The sequence below is a fragment of the Macaca mulatta genome, chromosome 12 (assembly GCF_049350105.2).
Source record: "Macaca mulatta isolate MMU2019108-1 chromosome 12, T2T-MMU8v2.0, whole genome shotgun sequence".
Taxonomy (NCBI): domain Eukaryota; kingdom Metazoa; phylum Chordata; class Mammalia; order Primates; family Cercopithecidae; genus Macaca; species Macaca mulatta.
Genome location: NC_133417.1, coordinates 56520194 through 56535906, shown reverse-complemented (window position 1 = coordinate 56535906; position 15713 = coordinate 56520194). Strand labels below are relative to the sequence as shown.

The 15713-nt window shown below is 41.1% G+C and overlaps 1 protein-coding gene across 50 annotated transcripts in view; it reads left to right on the top strand.

Moving 5' to 3' along the window:
* NEB (nebulin) overlaps positions 1–15713 on the top strand; it is a 225846-nt gene that overhangs the window by 129377 nt on the left and 80756 nt on the right. For all 50 annotated transcript variants that reach the window (XM_077956975.1, XM_077956985.1, XM_077956984.1 and 47 more), the window contains exons 89-101: positions 324–635; positions 3517–3720; positions 4078–4182; positions 9768–9872; positions 9974–10285; positions 10993–11097; positions 11647–11745; positions 11947–12048; positions 12186–12293; positions 12890–13201; positions 14546–14650; positions 14762–14866; positions 15221–15325. In XM_077956975.1, the coding sequence (XP_077813101.1) occupies positions 324–635; positions 3517–3720; positions 4078–4182; positions 9768–9872; positions 9974–10285; positions 10993–11097; positions 11647–11745; positions 11947–12048; positions 12186–12293; positions 12890–13201; positions 14546–14650; positions 14762–14866; positions 15221–15325 (2079 nt within the window). The remainder of the gene's footprint in view (positions 1–323; positions 636–3516; positions 3721–4077; positions 4183–9767; positions 9873–9973; positions 10286–10992; positions 11098–11646; positions 11746–11946; positions 12049–12185; positions 12294–12889; positions 13202–14545; positions 14651–14761; positions 14867–15220; positions 15326–15713) is intronic.

The following is a 15713-nucleotide window of genomic DNA, read 5'->3' as shown; positions in this document are numbered from 1 at the left end:
ACAAAGAATTAATTTGATTTAAAGTAATAAGAAGTACAATTGGTACTTGTGTGTGACAAAACATCCGAAGGTGGGCCAGGCTATATTGGGAGATAATCCAGCAACACGGTTCTTGTCTAAGAGGTGCTCTCAATGTTTTCATGCACGTAGACATAGAAGACAAACCAGTGTATCAAAACTTATGGCTTGAATTTAAATCAAAACAGTATTCCCCCCTCCCCAAGAAAAGGTAAACTAAGGGAGATGGAGTTATTTTGAGTAGGCTCTCTAGAAAAAGTGGGTTCGGAAAAATTACTCTTCTATTTTCTGTTCACATCTACCAGTATCTGTACAAAACTGCTTATGAGAAACAGAAAGGCCATTACATTGGATGTCGCAGTGCCAAGGAAGACCCTAAACTGGTTTGGGCAGCAAATGTGTTGAAGATGCAGAATGACAGGCTGTACAAAAAGGCCTACAATGACCACAAAGCCAAGATCTCCATCCCTGGGGACATGGTGTCCATCAACGCTGCCAAAGAAGGTCAGGCACTAGCAAGTGATGTGGACTACCGCCAGTACCTGCACCAGTGGTCTTGCCTTCCCGACCAGAATGATGTTATCCAAGCCAGGAAAGCCTACGACCTGCAGAGCGACGTAAGTGTGTCCCCAGGAAACAAGCCCCCCACTGCTTTGCCTGATGGCTTCTTCCAATGCTCTGAAAACACAACTCTCTGTACATAGGCACTCCACTTTATTATTATTTTATCAGAATTATTAATTGCCTACCTACAGCCAGGTTTCTTCAGAAAGTTTTCATTGGTAAAGGTGCTACCAGAATTTTCCGATAGATTTGTTCATGTGTACAGTGTTTGCAGTTTCTTACTTTTTTTTTTTGAGACAGAGTCTTGCTCTGTCACCCAGGCTGGAGTGCAGTGGTGCAATCTCAGCTCACTGCAACCTCCGCCTCCTGGGTTCAAGTGATTTTCCTGCATCAGCCTCCCAAGTAGCTGGGATTACAGGCATGTGCCGCCACACCTGGCTAATTTTTGTATTTTTAGTAGAGACAAGTTTTCGCCATGTTGGCCAGGCTGGTCTTGAACTCCTGACCTCAGGTGATCCACCCATCTCAGCCTCCCAAAGTTCTGGGATTACAGATGTGAGCCACCGTGCTCAGCCTGTGAGCCACTGCGCCCAGCCTTGCCCTCCCTTCCTCCCTCCCTCCTTCCCTTCCCTTCCCTTCCCTTCCCTTCCCTTCCTTCGTCTCACCCTGTCACCCAGGCTGGAGTGCAGTGGTGTGATCTCCGCTCACTGCAACCTCTGTCTCCCAGGTTCAAGCGATTCTCCTGCCTCAACCTCCCAAGTAGCTGGGATCACAAGCACATGCCACAAACTCAGCTGATTTTTGTATTTTTTAGTAGAGGCGGGATTGCATCATGTTGGCCAGGCTGGTCTCAAACCCCTGACCTCAGGTGATCCACCTTTCTCGGCCTCCCAAAGTGCTGGAGCAGTTTCTTAAACAAAAGAATACGCATAGTCATTCAGTTATGTATCAAAGAAGGGCAGGACCATCTTCCTTCAACTTAATTTGAAAAGTTAGCAGCACATTCCAGACCACTTGTTTCCTTTAACTTGAAGTTCTTCACAATGTGGTCTCTCATTAACTCACCTGAGGCATTTTTAGATTTATTCGTATTTTCTGCCCTCCAAACTTTTAGAAATGATGGATTCCAGAAGGTTATTTATTTCCTGTATAGAATGGATAACTTAAAAATGATCTGACCTTGGTTCCCTTAAGCTTCCAGAGATACTTTTTTATGATGAATGAGTTCATTACAGGAAAGCATGCTCATCACTTAAAATGCATTGCCAAGTGGTGGATTTAAGACAGTTTCTGGAGACCAAAACTGTGGAACTAGTGATCGAATTCCTAATCATCCTTTTAAAAATACTTATTAAACACACCGTGTGCCAGGCATTGTGCTAAGCACTAAAGATACAATGGTGAATAAAGAAGAAGAAAAAACATGACATGGGGCTGGGCACGGTAGCTCACACCTGTAATCCCAGCACTTTGGGGAGGCTGAGGTGGGCGGATCACAAGGCCCAGAGTTCAAGACCAGCCTGACCAACATGGTGAAACCCTGTCTCCACTAAAAACAAACATTAGCCTGGCATGGTGACATGTGCCTGTAATCCCAGCTACTCGGGAGGCTGAGGCAGGAGAATTGTTTGAACCCAGGAGGCAGAGGTTGCAGTGAGCCAAGATTGTGCCACTGCACTCCAGCTGGGCGGCAGAGTGAGACTCCATCTCAAGAACAAACAAAAAACATGACAGCCCCTGACTTTAGAGAGTTCACATTGATAACTGAGACCTAGATGTTCATTAAAGAATAAAAATGGAGTGGCTGAGAGTGATCCATGGTGCTATGAAAAGAGATCGAGAAAGTTCTTCTGAGAAGGCACTGATTTTATAGAGATATGAAGGAAGAACAGAAGTTGGGTCGGTTAGGAGGACATGGGGCATTCCTTCAGGGTGACCAACATGTTTAAAGAGGGATGATGAGACTACGAATTGAAAGACGGGCTGTGGGATCAGGACACACAGGGCCAATGGAAGTACAGATGACACGAGGTTGAAAGAATAGGTGGGGACTGGTGCCAGACCATTCATCCCCTTCTAGTCTGTGTCAGGGATTTTGATGTTTATCCCAATTGGGAAGCCATAGGATGGGGGGAATGTTGTGACATCGGATTTGAATTCTGAATTTTGAAAAGATCATTCTGGCTGCTGTGTGGAGAACTTACTAGAAAGTGCATTATTGTTGCTTTCAAGTCCACATTGGTAATGGTATGATGATTGCCTAAATATTATTCAAAAGTCTTCCATGCACTCCCTCAGAGAGCTGCTTCTGCATCACTTTGCCTTTTAGAATGCATGTGGGCACTTCCCACAGACCCTTGCCACAGAAAACCAAGCAAAATAAAATGCCATTGTGCATTTGAGGAATTATGTTTGCCAGGCTAGCGCTCTGTTTTAATTATTGTTTGTGGAAGATAAAATATAAGAGGCCTGGCATAGTGGCTCACTCTTGTAATCCCAGCATTTTGGGAGGCCAAGGCGGGCGGATCACCTGAGGTCAGGGGTTTGAGACAAGCCTGGCTAACATGGTGAAACTCTGTCTCTACTAAAAAAAAAATACAAAAATTAACCAGGCGTGGTGGCATGTGCCTGTAGTCTTAGCTACTAGGGAGGCTGAGGCAGGAGAATTGCTTGAACTCGGGAGGCGGAGGTTGCAGTGAGCCGAGATCATGCCATTGCACTCCAGCCTGGGTGACAGAATGAGATTCTGTCTCAAAAATATATATATATATGTTTATGTTTTGTATATGTATATCTTTTATGTTATATATATTTTTTATGATATACACGTGTGTGTGTGTGTATATATATATATATAACATAAAAACTGTCATTTTACCACACACATACACAACAAAACACAAACCCTGCTTCTACCTATGTTTTCTTTTTCAGGCCCTCTACAAGGCTGACTTGGAGTGGTTGCGTGGCATTGGCTGGATGCCCCAAGGGTCTCCTGAAGTATTGAGAGTCAAAAATGCCCAGGAGATCCTTTGTGACAGTGTCTATCGGACGCCTGTGGTGAACCTTAAGTACACAAGCATTGTAGACACACCTGATGTGGTCCTTGCTAAATCAAATGCTGAAAATATTAGTATTGTAAGTTAGTTTTTTTCTGTTAAAATTGAACATGCCATAAATACATGAGAAGTAATAAACCTGGTAATCTATTTTAGAATAGTAATAACTTTGTTAATAACAAAAGTTTTATTAAGTAATACTGACAGTATTGTCTTGGTTTGCTTATTAATTTTAAGGAAAAACTCAAAGTATTAATAAAAGGAAATAATACAAATCTTATACCAAATTTGAGTAACTTATGTGAAAAGATTCCAGAAATCTTTGCCCTAACGTGAAAAGGTTTTAGATCAAATCCAAAAGAAAATTAAAGTTGTGTACTGGGACTAGTGACGTGAAATTTTGAAGTAATCTTGTTATTATTGTTTCTTTCCACAGCCAAAGTACAGAGAGGTTTGGGACAAGGATAAAACTTCAGTCCACATAATGCCAGATACTCCAGAAATTAACCTCGCTAGAGCAAATGCTCTTAATGTGAGCAATGTAAGTACCACAACAGACTCTTTTGTCTGGAAAGTTACCCAGTCAGGGCTATACTATGACCATGGAAGGGAGGGAAGATGGCCTTGGCGGGGTGGGGAAGGCTCCTTGCAGTCAGCCCTTGACTAGGACTGAGGCAAAGAAGAGATCCCTGGTGATTCACTGGGAAGGCCAGTTACTGGTGAGTCAATATCTTCACGACAAAAGTCTTCTTAGTTGTCCTTTGTGAATAAGGGGACAAAGAAGGTGAAAGAGGAATGAAGAGATGCACAAACAAGAAAGGAGAATTAATGATAGACTCAGATAAACTCAAAATAATTATAATTCTTTTTTTTTTTTTTGAGACGGAGCCTTGCTCTGTCGCCCAGGCTGGAGTGCAGTGGCACGATCTTGACTCACTGCAAGCCCCGCCTCCCGGGTTTACCATTCTCCTGCCTCAGTCTCCCGAGTAGCTGGGACTACAGGCACCCGCCACTACGCCCAGCTAATTTTTTGTATTTTTAGTAGAGACGGGGTTTCACTGTGTTAGCTAGGATGGTCTCGATCTCCTGACCTCGTGATCCACCCGCCTCGGCCTCCCAAAGTGCTGGGATTACAGGCGTGAGCCACCGCGCCCGGCCAATAATTATAATTCTTTGCAAAAATATATGAATTAATTCTAAAACATGGATCTATGGGGGTTTTCTAGAAAATTATAAATGACCAAAATTGACCCAAGGAAAAAAAAAACATATAGCAAGAAATTAAGAGGTTTCTTAATTAAGAAATTAAGGAGAGCATTTAAACACTTTCCTTCCTACTTTCAAATGTCAGAGTCCCCTTGATGATTTCAAAACTTCTACAGATAAATTACCAGGAGCCTAGTAAAAGAAGGAAATCCATTGCAATTACCAGAACTTTTCAAAGATAGTGTCACAAATTAAAAACTATAGACCGGCTGGGCATGGTGGTTCATGCCTATAATCCCAGCACTTTAGGAGGCCAAGGCCAGGGGATTGCTTGAGCCCAGGAGTTCCAGACCAGCCTGGGCAACATAGGGAGACCCCATCTCTGCAAGAAAATAAAAAATAAGTTAGTTGGGCACAGTGATGTGCACCTGTGGTCCCAGCTACTTGGGAAGCTGAGGTGGAAGGATCTTGCTTAAGCCCAGCAGGAAGAGGCTGCAGTGAGCCATAATCATGCCACTGCACTCTAGCCTGGGAGACAGGGCAAGACCCTCTCTCAAATAAATAAATAAATAAATAAAATTTAAACTGTAGACCAATAGTAATGGGGGGAATCTTAAATATTAATAAACCAAATTCAGCATTACATTAAAATGATATACAGTCAACTGGGGTTCATGCAGGAATGCCAAGAGGGCCCCATAGTCAGAGACCTAATAGTGCCATAGAACAAGAAGAAAAAGCTCATTTTATTAGATTTAAATGGCATCTGACAAAATCCAATACCCATTCTTATTTTTTAAAAATAAAATCTTAGTTAAGAAAGAATAAGTGAATATTTTCTTGACATGACTGAAAAATAAATCTCAAATCAAAGCCCAACTCATCCTCAGTGACCAAACTTCTTGTTCATATCAGGATTAAAATGAGGATGCCCCCTAACATCATCGTTATTTAACATTTGCTGTAAGTATTGGCTAAGTGAGTGAGCCTCTCATCGATGCTAATATAATTACTCAAGAGTAAGAACATGCCCGGCGCGGTGGCTCACGCCTGTAATCCCAGCACTTTGGGAGGCTGAGGCAGGCAGATCATGAGGTCAGGAGATTGAGACTATCCTGGCTAACACGGTGAAACCCCGTCTCTACCAAAAATACAAAAAATTAGCCGGGCTTGGTGGTGGGCGCCTGTAATCCCAGCTACTCAGGAGGCTGAGGCAGGAGAATGGCGTGAACCCCGGAGGCAGAGCTTGCAGTGAGCCGAGATCGCACCAATGCACTCCAGCCTGGGTGACAGAGTGAGACTCTGTCTTCAAAAACAAACAAACAAACAAACAAAAAGAGTAAGAACAGAAGATAAATATTGGAAAGAAAGAGGCCAAATTATCATTTTTTGCAGAAGAAGTTATTTTAAGCCTTAAAAAAGGAAGAGGCCGGGCGCGGTGGCTCAAGCCTGTAATCCCAGCACTTTGGGAGGCCGAGGCAGGCGGATCACAAGGTCAGGAGATCGAGACCACAGTGAAACCCCGTCTCTACTAAAAATACAAAAAATTAGCCGGGCGCGGTGGCGGGCGCCTGTAGTCCTAGCTACTCAGGAGGCTGAGGCAGGAGAATGGCGTGAACCCAGGAGGCGGAGCTGGCAGTGAGCCGAGATCACGCCACTGCACTCCAGCCTGGGCAACAGCGTGAGACTCCGTCTCAAAAAAAAAAAAAAAAAAAAAGGAAGAGAATCAACTGAAAAAAAAAAAAAAACCTATTTGTGAGTACAAGATAATCCAGTTACGTGGCTGGCTACACAATTCAAGGAAGTTCAAGGAAGATACCACCTTCATGGATCACAGAAATTGCTTGTGTGTAGAATAGTATGACCTTAGTGCAATTTGCCAAGGCCTGAAAATTTGCGTGCTTTCAAAAGAATAATATGTCTTTGTGATAGAAGGAGGCTGCCAGCAAAGATTCCTCACTATGTGCCAAACAGCTCTATAAATTCTAGTATAATGAGCCACCTGGGGACTAATTTTTTCCAATGTTTAAGAAGAAAATACAATTTTAGGGCACTGATGTATTTTCTCTTTTGGACCAGATATCAATGTCATGGTGCAGTGCATTCTTGTCAAGAGGCTGAATCAAGGGATAGTCAGTTCTTCCTTGCAGTACAGATGCCTCTTCCCACCTAATCCATAGGCATCTGTGGCAGGAGAATTCTGGAAAGTCTCATACGCTCTCTTTTGCATGATGAATTTCTCAGCTGAAAACACCAGAACTTTACCATTGAGACTATATGAGCAAGACTAATATTCAAAATTATGCTAAAAGTAAATTAACTTTATTTAGATATTAATGAGAATGACTTCTATTTTGAAAGAAATCAAACATCCCATTTGAATGCTAACCAAACTGCACAGACATTTTCTTTACACGTGTATCACCATTACTGTAATCTTGATTAAACGCACAATTTGAAACTGCTGCCATCCTTTAGAAAGCACAACTTTAGCAGAATATTTGTATGTGATTTTATGGGTAACAAAGCAAATTCACGTTAAAATGATTCGTTTAATCTTCATGCTCACTACATGAGTAAGATATTGTTATTTTGTTTTTATCAGATGGTAAATTGAGACTTTTAAAAGTTGAGAAATTTTCCCATGTTCTCAAAGTTAGTTGTTGAAAAAATTGAGTCTTAGGCCCCAGGCTTTTTTTTTTTTTTTTTTTTTTATATATATATAGTTAAAAATGTATATATATTTGGCTGGGCATGGTGGCTCGTGCCTGCAATCCCAGCACTTCGGGAGGCCGAGGAGAGTAGATCACTTGAGGCCAGAAGTTCGAGACTAGCCTGGCCAATGTTGTGAAACCCCATCTCCACTAAAAATAGAAAAATTAGCCAGGCATAGTGGCGGCTCACCTGTAATCCCAGCTACTTGGGTGGCTAAGGCACAAGAATCGTCTGAACCCAGGAGGCAGAGGTTGCAGCGAGATCGTGCCACTGCACTCTAGCCTAGGTGACAGAGCAAGACTCTGTCAAATGTATATATATGAATATACATATGAATATATATGTGTATATACACATATACACATATATATTCACATTAAAAAGTATTACATAAGAAAAATAGTGTAAAAATATGCATAATAAAATAGAATGAAAACAAAAAAAGATAACATAATACATGTTTGCATTAACTATTTTCTAGTTTAATTAATTAATTATTTATTTTTTGAGAGGGAGTCTCGCTCTGTCACCCTGGCTGGAGTGCAGTAGTGCAATCTCAGCTCGCTGCAACTTCTGCCTCTCGGGTTCAAGCGATTCTCCTGCCTCAGCATCTCTAGTAGCTGGGATTACAGGTATGTGCCACCACACTCAGCTAATTTGTGTATTTTTAGTAGAGACAAGGTTTCACCATGTTGGCCAGGCTGGTCTCAAACTCCTGACCTCAAGTGATCCACCTGCCTCGGCCTCCCAAAGTGCTGGGATTACAGGCATGAGCCACTGCACCCAACCCTTCTCATATATTTTAATAAGGAGAATATTTTTTCTTCTGTGCAGAAAACAAGTCAATTGTCAAAATAGTCCCATTTAAAATTTATACAAAGCTTGGTTGAAAATTCATATAAAACTTGTCCTTGCTTACAAGGATAAAATTTGAGCACTCATTTTTCAGACATGCAAAATCTACAAAACTGTCACTAATTAAAATCCACTTCTTTCTGTGCTGTGGAAGCTCCCCTACTGATAGGCATGATTTGTGAATTATATATTTAAATTACTATTATTTCTGAGTCTTTCTGTTATTTGTTAATACACAATGTATCCATGAAAATGTTAACATATGCTTACATACATTTTTTAAATACTTGTAAATCAGTCACTACTTTAGTTAACTTCTCTTTAAAACCAAAAGAATAGCTGTTACATCCAATCATGCTTCAGCGGAAGATCTAACATTACCAAATGATAAGGATCATTAATCACATAAGATCAAAAAAGCCATATTGAAAAAAACCCACAAATGTAAAAAGTTTACAATTCTGAAGGTTACAAAACTGAACTGAATTTGAGATAAATTGAATTACTGCATTAAAGAAATTCTAATGTCTAAAGTTATCCCAATGTTACCAATACACTGACACAAGAAAACAAAGCCAAACCCTTTTTATTAACAAGATTATGAAGCATGAGCAACTACTTCAAGGCTATCATTCCAGTTTAAAATTTATTGTACATTTGAAAATAACTGAAAGAGTACAACTGGAGCACTTTGGGAGGCCAAGGCAGGCGGATCACCTGAGGGTCGGGAGTTTGAGACCAGCCTGACCAACATGGAGAAACCCCGTCTCTACTAAAATACAAAATCAGCCGGGCCTGGTGGCGCATGCCTGTAATCCCAGCTACTCGGGAGGTGGAGGAAGGAGAATGGCTTGGACCCGGGAGGCAGAGGTTGGAGTGAGCCGAGATCGCACCATTGCCCTCCAGCCTGGGCAACAAGAGTGAAACTCCATCTCAAAAAAAAAGAGAAAAGAGTATAATTGAAATGTTTATAACACAGACTTGATAAATGCTTGAGGTGGTGGGTACCCAGTTACCCTGATGTGACTATTACCCATTATATGCCTACATCAAAATATCTCATGCACCCTAGAAATATACCTACTATGTACCCATAAAAATAAAATATAAAACATTAAAAATAATAAAAACAAAAGAATGGAGATTGTCAAGCCCAGACCTTTGGACTCCAGACACCATTACATGTTCCAGGACATGGTGCATAGAACAATTCTCACCTATTCTCTTCTTTAACTGCTCTCAAGTCCTTGGACTTCAAAACTTTGCCCCTGTGATATGAATTCCACCTGAGCCACTGAAGGTATTGGTAAATTTGAATCTAGGATGATATCTTATTTTTCTCCTTTTCAGAAACTTTACCGTGAGGGCTGGGATGAAATGAAGGCAGGCTGCGATGTCCGGCTGGATGCCATCCCCATCCAGGCTGCCAAGGCCTCCAGGGAGATTGCCAGTGACGTGAGTGGCCTTTTTCAACTTCTCAGTTTTTTTTCAGCCAATGCCCTAGGTGCATCGAGAGGACATGCTGTGACCCATCTGCTTTATTTTTGCATCTCCAGTATAAATACAAGCTTGACCATGAGAAGCAGAAGGGACACTATGTGGGCACCCGCACAGCCAGGGATGACAACAAGATCCGCTGGGCCCTCATAGCTGACAAGCTCCAGAATGAACGAGAGTACCGGCTGGACTGGGCCAAATGGAAGGCCAAGATCCAGAGCCCCGCGGACATGCTTTCCGTCCTGCACTCTAAAAATTCCCAGGCTCTGGTCAGTGACGTGGATTACCGCAATTACCTGCACCAGTGGACCTGCATGCCCGACCAGAACGATGTGATTCAGGCCAAGAAGGCCTACGAACTGCAGAGCGATGTGAGTGGGCTGCATTTGGGAATGAACTCTTCTCAGTTTGCCATGAATCCCAGAGAGTTTATGACACTAAACCCTTTTGTCATCATTTTACAACTTCATAACACCAAGAATTTAATATTAGTGAAACCTTATAGTATGGTATCAAAATCGCCAAATCCAATAAGGACCTAGACTTTATATCAAGAGATAAATGGTAGTATGAATACAGGTCTTAATTGTATCAGATTAAAGAAAACTGTGAAAATATTTCTTCTGTAGAATTTAGACAGCAATAGAAGCTTATATCCAGTAAAATATTGGCAGCCCATGGACAGGATGTAGGCACAGACATGCTTTTTTAAATTGATACAGTGTTTAGAAATTTTGAACTAAGTTGCCAAGATTTTAAAATCCAAAAATTTTTGTGTACAAATGTCGAATTTCCCATTTCCCTTGGAAATTCAGAGGACGCAGCTCTGAATTATCCCTTAGTAACAATAACCAGAACAGAATCAAGGATAACCCCTTTTAAATAAAAATATATGCTATAGTTTGTCACACTGCCTGGCCGCCTAACGAATTTTCTTACATTACCTGCGTGGCTGCTTGAGTATGTCCTCCTTGGCTTATATAGCATTTACATTGTATTTCTTCATCAGACTAATGGACAGCCTAACTAGGACTACATGACCAGGGTTGCTGAACTCATTCTGGCCTTGTTTTCACAGAATGTTTACAAGGCTGACTTGGAATGGTTGCGTGGAATTGGGTGGATGCCAAATGACTCCGTGTCCGTCAATCACGCCAAACATGCCGCGGATATCTTCAGTGAGGTATTCCAAGATTTTACCCTGACATTCAGTACATTTCCCAAGAAAGTGACAAAATGCACAAACTAAAATATAGTCATCTAATATCAGCAGTCTTAACCATTTCAATGGCTGTGATTTAAACTGGATATATATATTTTTGAAAATGTACTGTCCCTATCACATTATGGGACCACATCCATAATATATCCAGGACATTCACTGATGCTTGGCATTGTATAAATGGAAAAATCTTTTTGTCAGCAATAGCAATATATTTGGGAAACGTTTGTCCCATTGGAAAAATGTGCATTGCGATACACATAATGATACATTATATAACTTTGAGAGCTAAGCAAACTTCCTACTTTAAAATCTGTGGGAGGCATAAGAGGCTGATCCATTTGTTTAAAAAATAAAATGCTAAAAAGAAAGCCAAATTCCCAAGAAGACGCCATTCAAATATGGCACTGTATGTTTCTAGTAGAGAAGGACCCTAAATTTAGTGTATCTTTCTCAGTTCACACACGTCCAGGAATTACAACTATCTAAAAGCTGCTTTCTTTCCCATAGAAAAAATATCGCACAAAAATAGAAACTCTCAACTTTACGCCTGTGGATGATAGAGTTGATTATGTGACAGCGAAACAAAGTGGCGAGATCCTTGATGATGTAAGTATATGGCTGTTTTAAAATCTCACCATCAGGCAGATATCACTTCCAAAGCTTTTCCATCTACTTACACTCAACATGCAATCATCTGAAATACAGATTTTAATCATTAAAATGATGGATGCTAACAATTGCTTGGACAACATGATGTTTTCTTAATAAGTAACTTGCCCCCTTGCCTCTCATTTTTTTTTTTTTTAGATTAAATACCGAAAAGACTGGAATGACACCAAATCAAAGTACACCCTCACAGAAACTCCCCTGCTGCACACTGCCCAGGAGGCTGCCAGGATACTGGACCAGGTATGCGTTTCACCCAGATGCCTTGTATTTGTGTACGAGTGGAGGGCCTTAATGGAACTGTAGGATAATTATGTACACAACTTACCCCTCCCTTCTGACTCCTCATTTCAACCCTTTACTGTGGCTCTGTCTTTCAGTATCTCTACAAGGAAGGCTGGGAGAGACAAAAAGCCACAGGTTACATTTTGCCTCCAGATGCTGTGCCATTTGTTCATGCCCATCACTCCAGTGACGTTCAGAGTGAGGTAATATATCCTGATGGGAGTGCATTTTGCAAAAGTGGGACCTTGCTCCCAGGGATTCCAGTTATGCTGAAGGCAGAGATAGCACCTTCAAGGTGTTCAGTTTCAGTGTGGCAGACCTGGCCAGGCTTGGTGATGGTTGGAGTACCTGCTCCCTTTTTGATCTTTCTTCCATGGGCTTTCTTCTTTCTTCACCACCTCCCCCCACCACCCCCTTGGCTTCTTTAAAAGCAATTGTTCAAATTATTTACTTTTTCTTATATTCTCTGCCCTTCCTAAAATCTTTAGGCCTTCGAATAAAACTATTCTCAGAATCAGAGAACAAGTATATGTTTTTTCTCTATTTTTATTTTTTAAAATTTATTTTTATCATTTTTAGGGCTATCTCAGCAGAATATTTTTCTATTTTTAAATAGGTGTTTCTTCACATGGATTTATTTCAACGCTTTTTATTATTTGTTCTCAGAGTTGGGGGTGGATATCAAACAAAAATCTGGGGGGCTGAATTTGCTGATATCCCTTAGTAGATAGATGGTCAAGCCCCCTCTGCCTTGTGTGCTTGTCAAAACTGATGGAATTTACACTCCTCTTCTCACCAGCTGAAATACAGAGCTGACCATGTGAAGCAAAAAGGTCATTATGTTGGTGTCCCGACGATGAGAGATGACCCTAAGCTGGTTTGGTTTGAGCATGCAGGCCAGATTCAGAATGAGAGACTATACAAAGAGGACTACCACAAAACAAAGGCCAAAATCAATATACCTGCTGATATGAAGTCAGTCTTGGCCGCCAAGGAGGGGCAGACCCTTGTCAGTGATATTGACTACCGTAATTACTTGCACCAATGGACGTGTCATCCTGACCAGAATGATGTTATTCAGGCAAGAAAGGCCTATGACCTACAGAGCGATGTAAGTGATTTTTGTTTCTTCATTATCTAGAAACTCATGGTACACTCTGAGAATGAGGAGCAACATCCCAGATCCACAAGTGCTTGAAATTTGAGGCCACAGATAATTTGTTCCCGAAGGGAATTGAGGCTGGATATGACGTAGAGAAAGATCAGGAGCAGTGATGGATTGATTGGTTTGCCTACTGACTGCATTTCTGAATACCTTTCAATCAATTTTTTTAAAAATCTGCTTTTGTACCATTTTGGCCATCAGCAACTCCTCACTCACATTCACATGGAAAAGTATCAGCTGATTGAAAATAATAATTGGCTTGGGTGGGAATTGAGAATGAGTTGAGGTTTTGACAATATTAGGTGATAAGCACAGTTAAAGACCTAAGCATGCCCTATTCCTGCTTTGCCAAGCATCTCATTCCTCGAGGCATTGATGAAGTTGTTCCCAAAGCAAAAGAGAAATGAAATACTGATTAAGTTGCACGAGGGCCCAGTATGCCTCATGCAGAGCTTTGGTAAAGCTAGGATAGAGAATAAGACATAACCTACCTCCCACTGATAACTGAATCAAGATCTCTACCTGCCACCAGCCTTCAGTATGTGCAGAATAGTAACTTGATGCATCAACTTAGTTGCTTAGGTGCCCAGAGAAGCTAATGCTACCTGGGTCTTCTCATCATTAACAAAAGGGAACCTGGAAGTCAAAGACTGCTGCGGCAAAGATGTTGAACTTGAACATCCAACCTCACTGGTTGCTGCAGCAAAATGGCAGTTGTGGAACTTTAATCAGAATAGCAACTCCTCTTATTTTCATGTCAAGTAGGCTGGGAGAATCCAGGTGCTTGAAGGCGTAAGGGCAAGAATAGGTTTGGCTGGGACCCAGGGGATGACTCCCCCTGCCCAATACATGAACATTTACTTGTGTAGTTTCCCTCATTTAGTCTAAATGCCCCCACATACTTCTACATGACTAAATGTACCAAATCCATCTAAAAGTACAACCTCCTTGGTAAGCCTTTTCTTATGACAATAGCAGAAAATAACAGCCCCTTCCCCTCAACTCCAGTAGCATTTGAGCACTTGATCTAATAGCACTTCTTGCTTTATAAATGACTTATCTCGACTCCTAGACTCCTTCTTTATACTTACTCATCAAAGCACCAAGCATAGTGCCTCATGCACAGTAATAGCCTCAAGAAATATTGCTCAGGTGAAATCACAATTGAATGAATGAGACAACTACTAGAGAGAAATCCTTTAAAAGCTTTTGAAAAAATTGTAACCTGCCCTCTGTAAGCCTGTGTCTCAGTCATTTATTCCTCCATTATACCTCTCTTCCTGCTCTCAGAATATCTACAAAGCTGACCTAGAGTGGCTCCGAGGCATTGGCTGGATCCCCCTGGATTCTGTGGACCATGTGAGGGTTACTAAGAACCAGGAAATGATGAATCAGGTATGCAAAGCCTGTTCTCCTTCTAACCTAATGCCTGCCCTCCTACCTGCCATGTGCAGGTAGATAACCTGTGGTGGTGGACCTGTCTTAATTGTCTCCATTTCTTTACAGATCAAATATAAGAAAAATGCCCTTGACAACTATCCTAACTTTACAAGTGTGGTGGATCCTCCAGAGATTGTTTTAGCCAAGATTAATTCTGTCAATCAAAGTGATGTAAGTTTGCTTTGTGCAGGCTGAAGTGCACAGACTGGGGAGTAAATTATATATCATTGGGTGGATCAGCTTAACTTTAGATAATTGCTTGTAAAAACAAATTGGGAGGTGGTAAATTCTAAGATCATCTTTGGAGAGTATGTCTTAAAAGTCACTAGCAGGTGGTAAATTGTATTCACTTTTAGGTATCTATATTCCTATCCAAATTATTCTATTGTTTTAGCTAAAATGGACTAAAATTCAACCAGTTGGTTAGTTTTAATCTCTAAACGTGGACTGATTATGTTTCTAGGTAATCTTATAAAAATGTAATATACGCTTATAGTAATAAAAGATTTGGTTTTCTCTCCTTAGGTAAAATATAAAGAAACATTTAATAAAGCAAAGGGCAAGTACACGTTTTCACCAGACACACCACATATCTCCCACTCCAGAGACATGGGAAAACTCTACAGCACTGTGAGTTCTCTTTCATGTAATAACCACTCAGTTTCTAATTTGAAGCCCTTGTTGCATTCATATGCTTGGCTGATTTTGTCAACTGCTGAACTTATAAGGCAACCTATTATTTATTTTCCCATTGCACTTAGTCTTGTGTATTAGAAGTAGCATGGTATTCAAGGCAAATAGTACTTATTCGGCTGGTGTTTTTGAGCTCCTGTGATGTGCCAGGATCTGTAGGAGGCAATGAGAGGCTAAAGCTCAATGAGACAAGCCTTCAAGAGCTCATGCAAGTGAGGGAACAGACTTAAATTGATAGAATAATAATCTAACAAGTGCTCTGGATGCACATAGGATTGAGCACCTACCAGTAGAGAAAAGGGAGGAAAGTCTGGTCCCTCTTTAG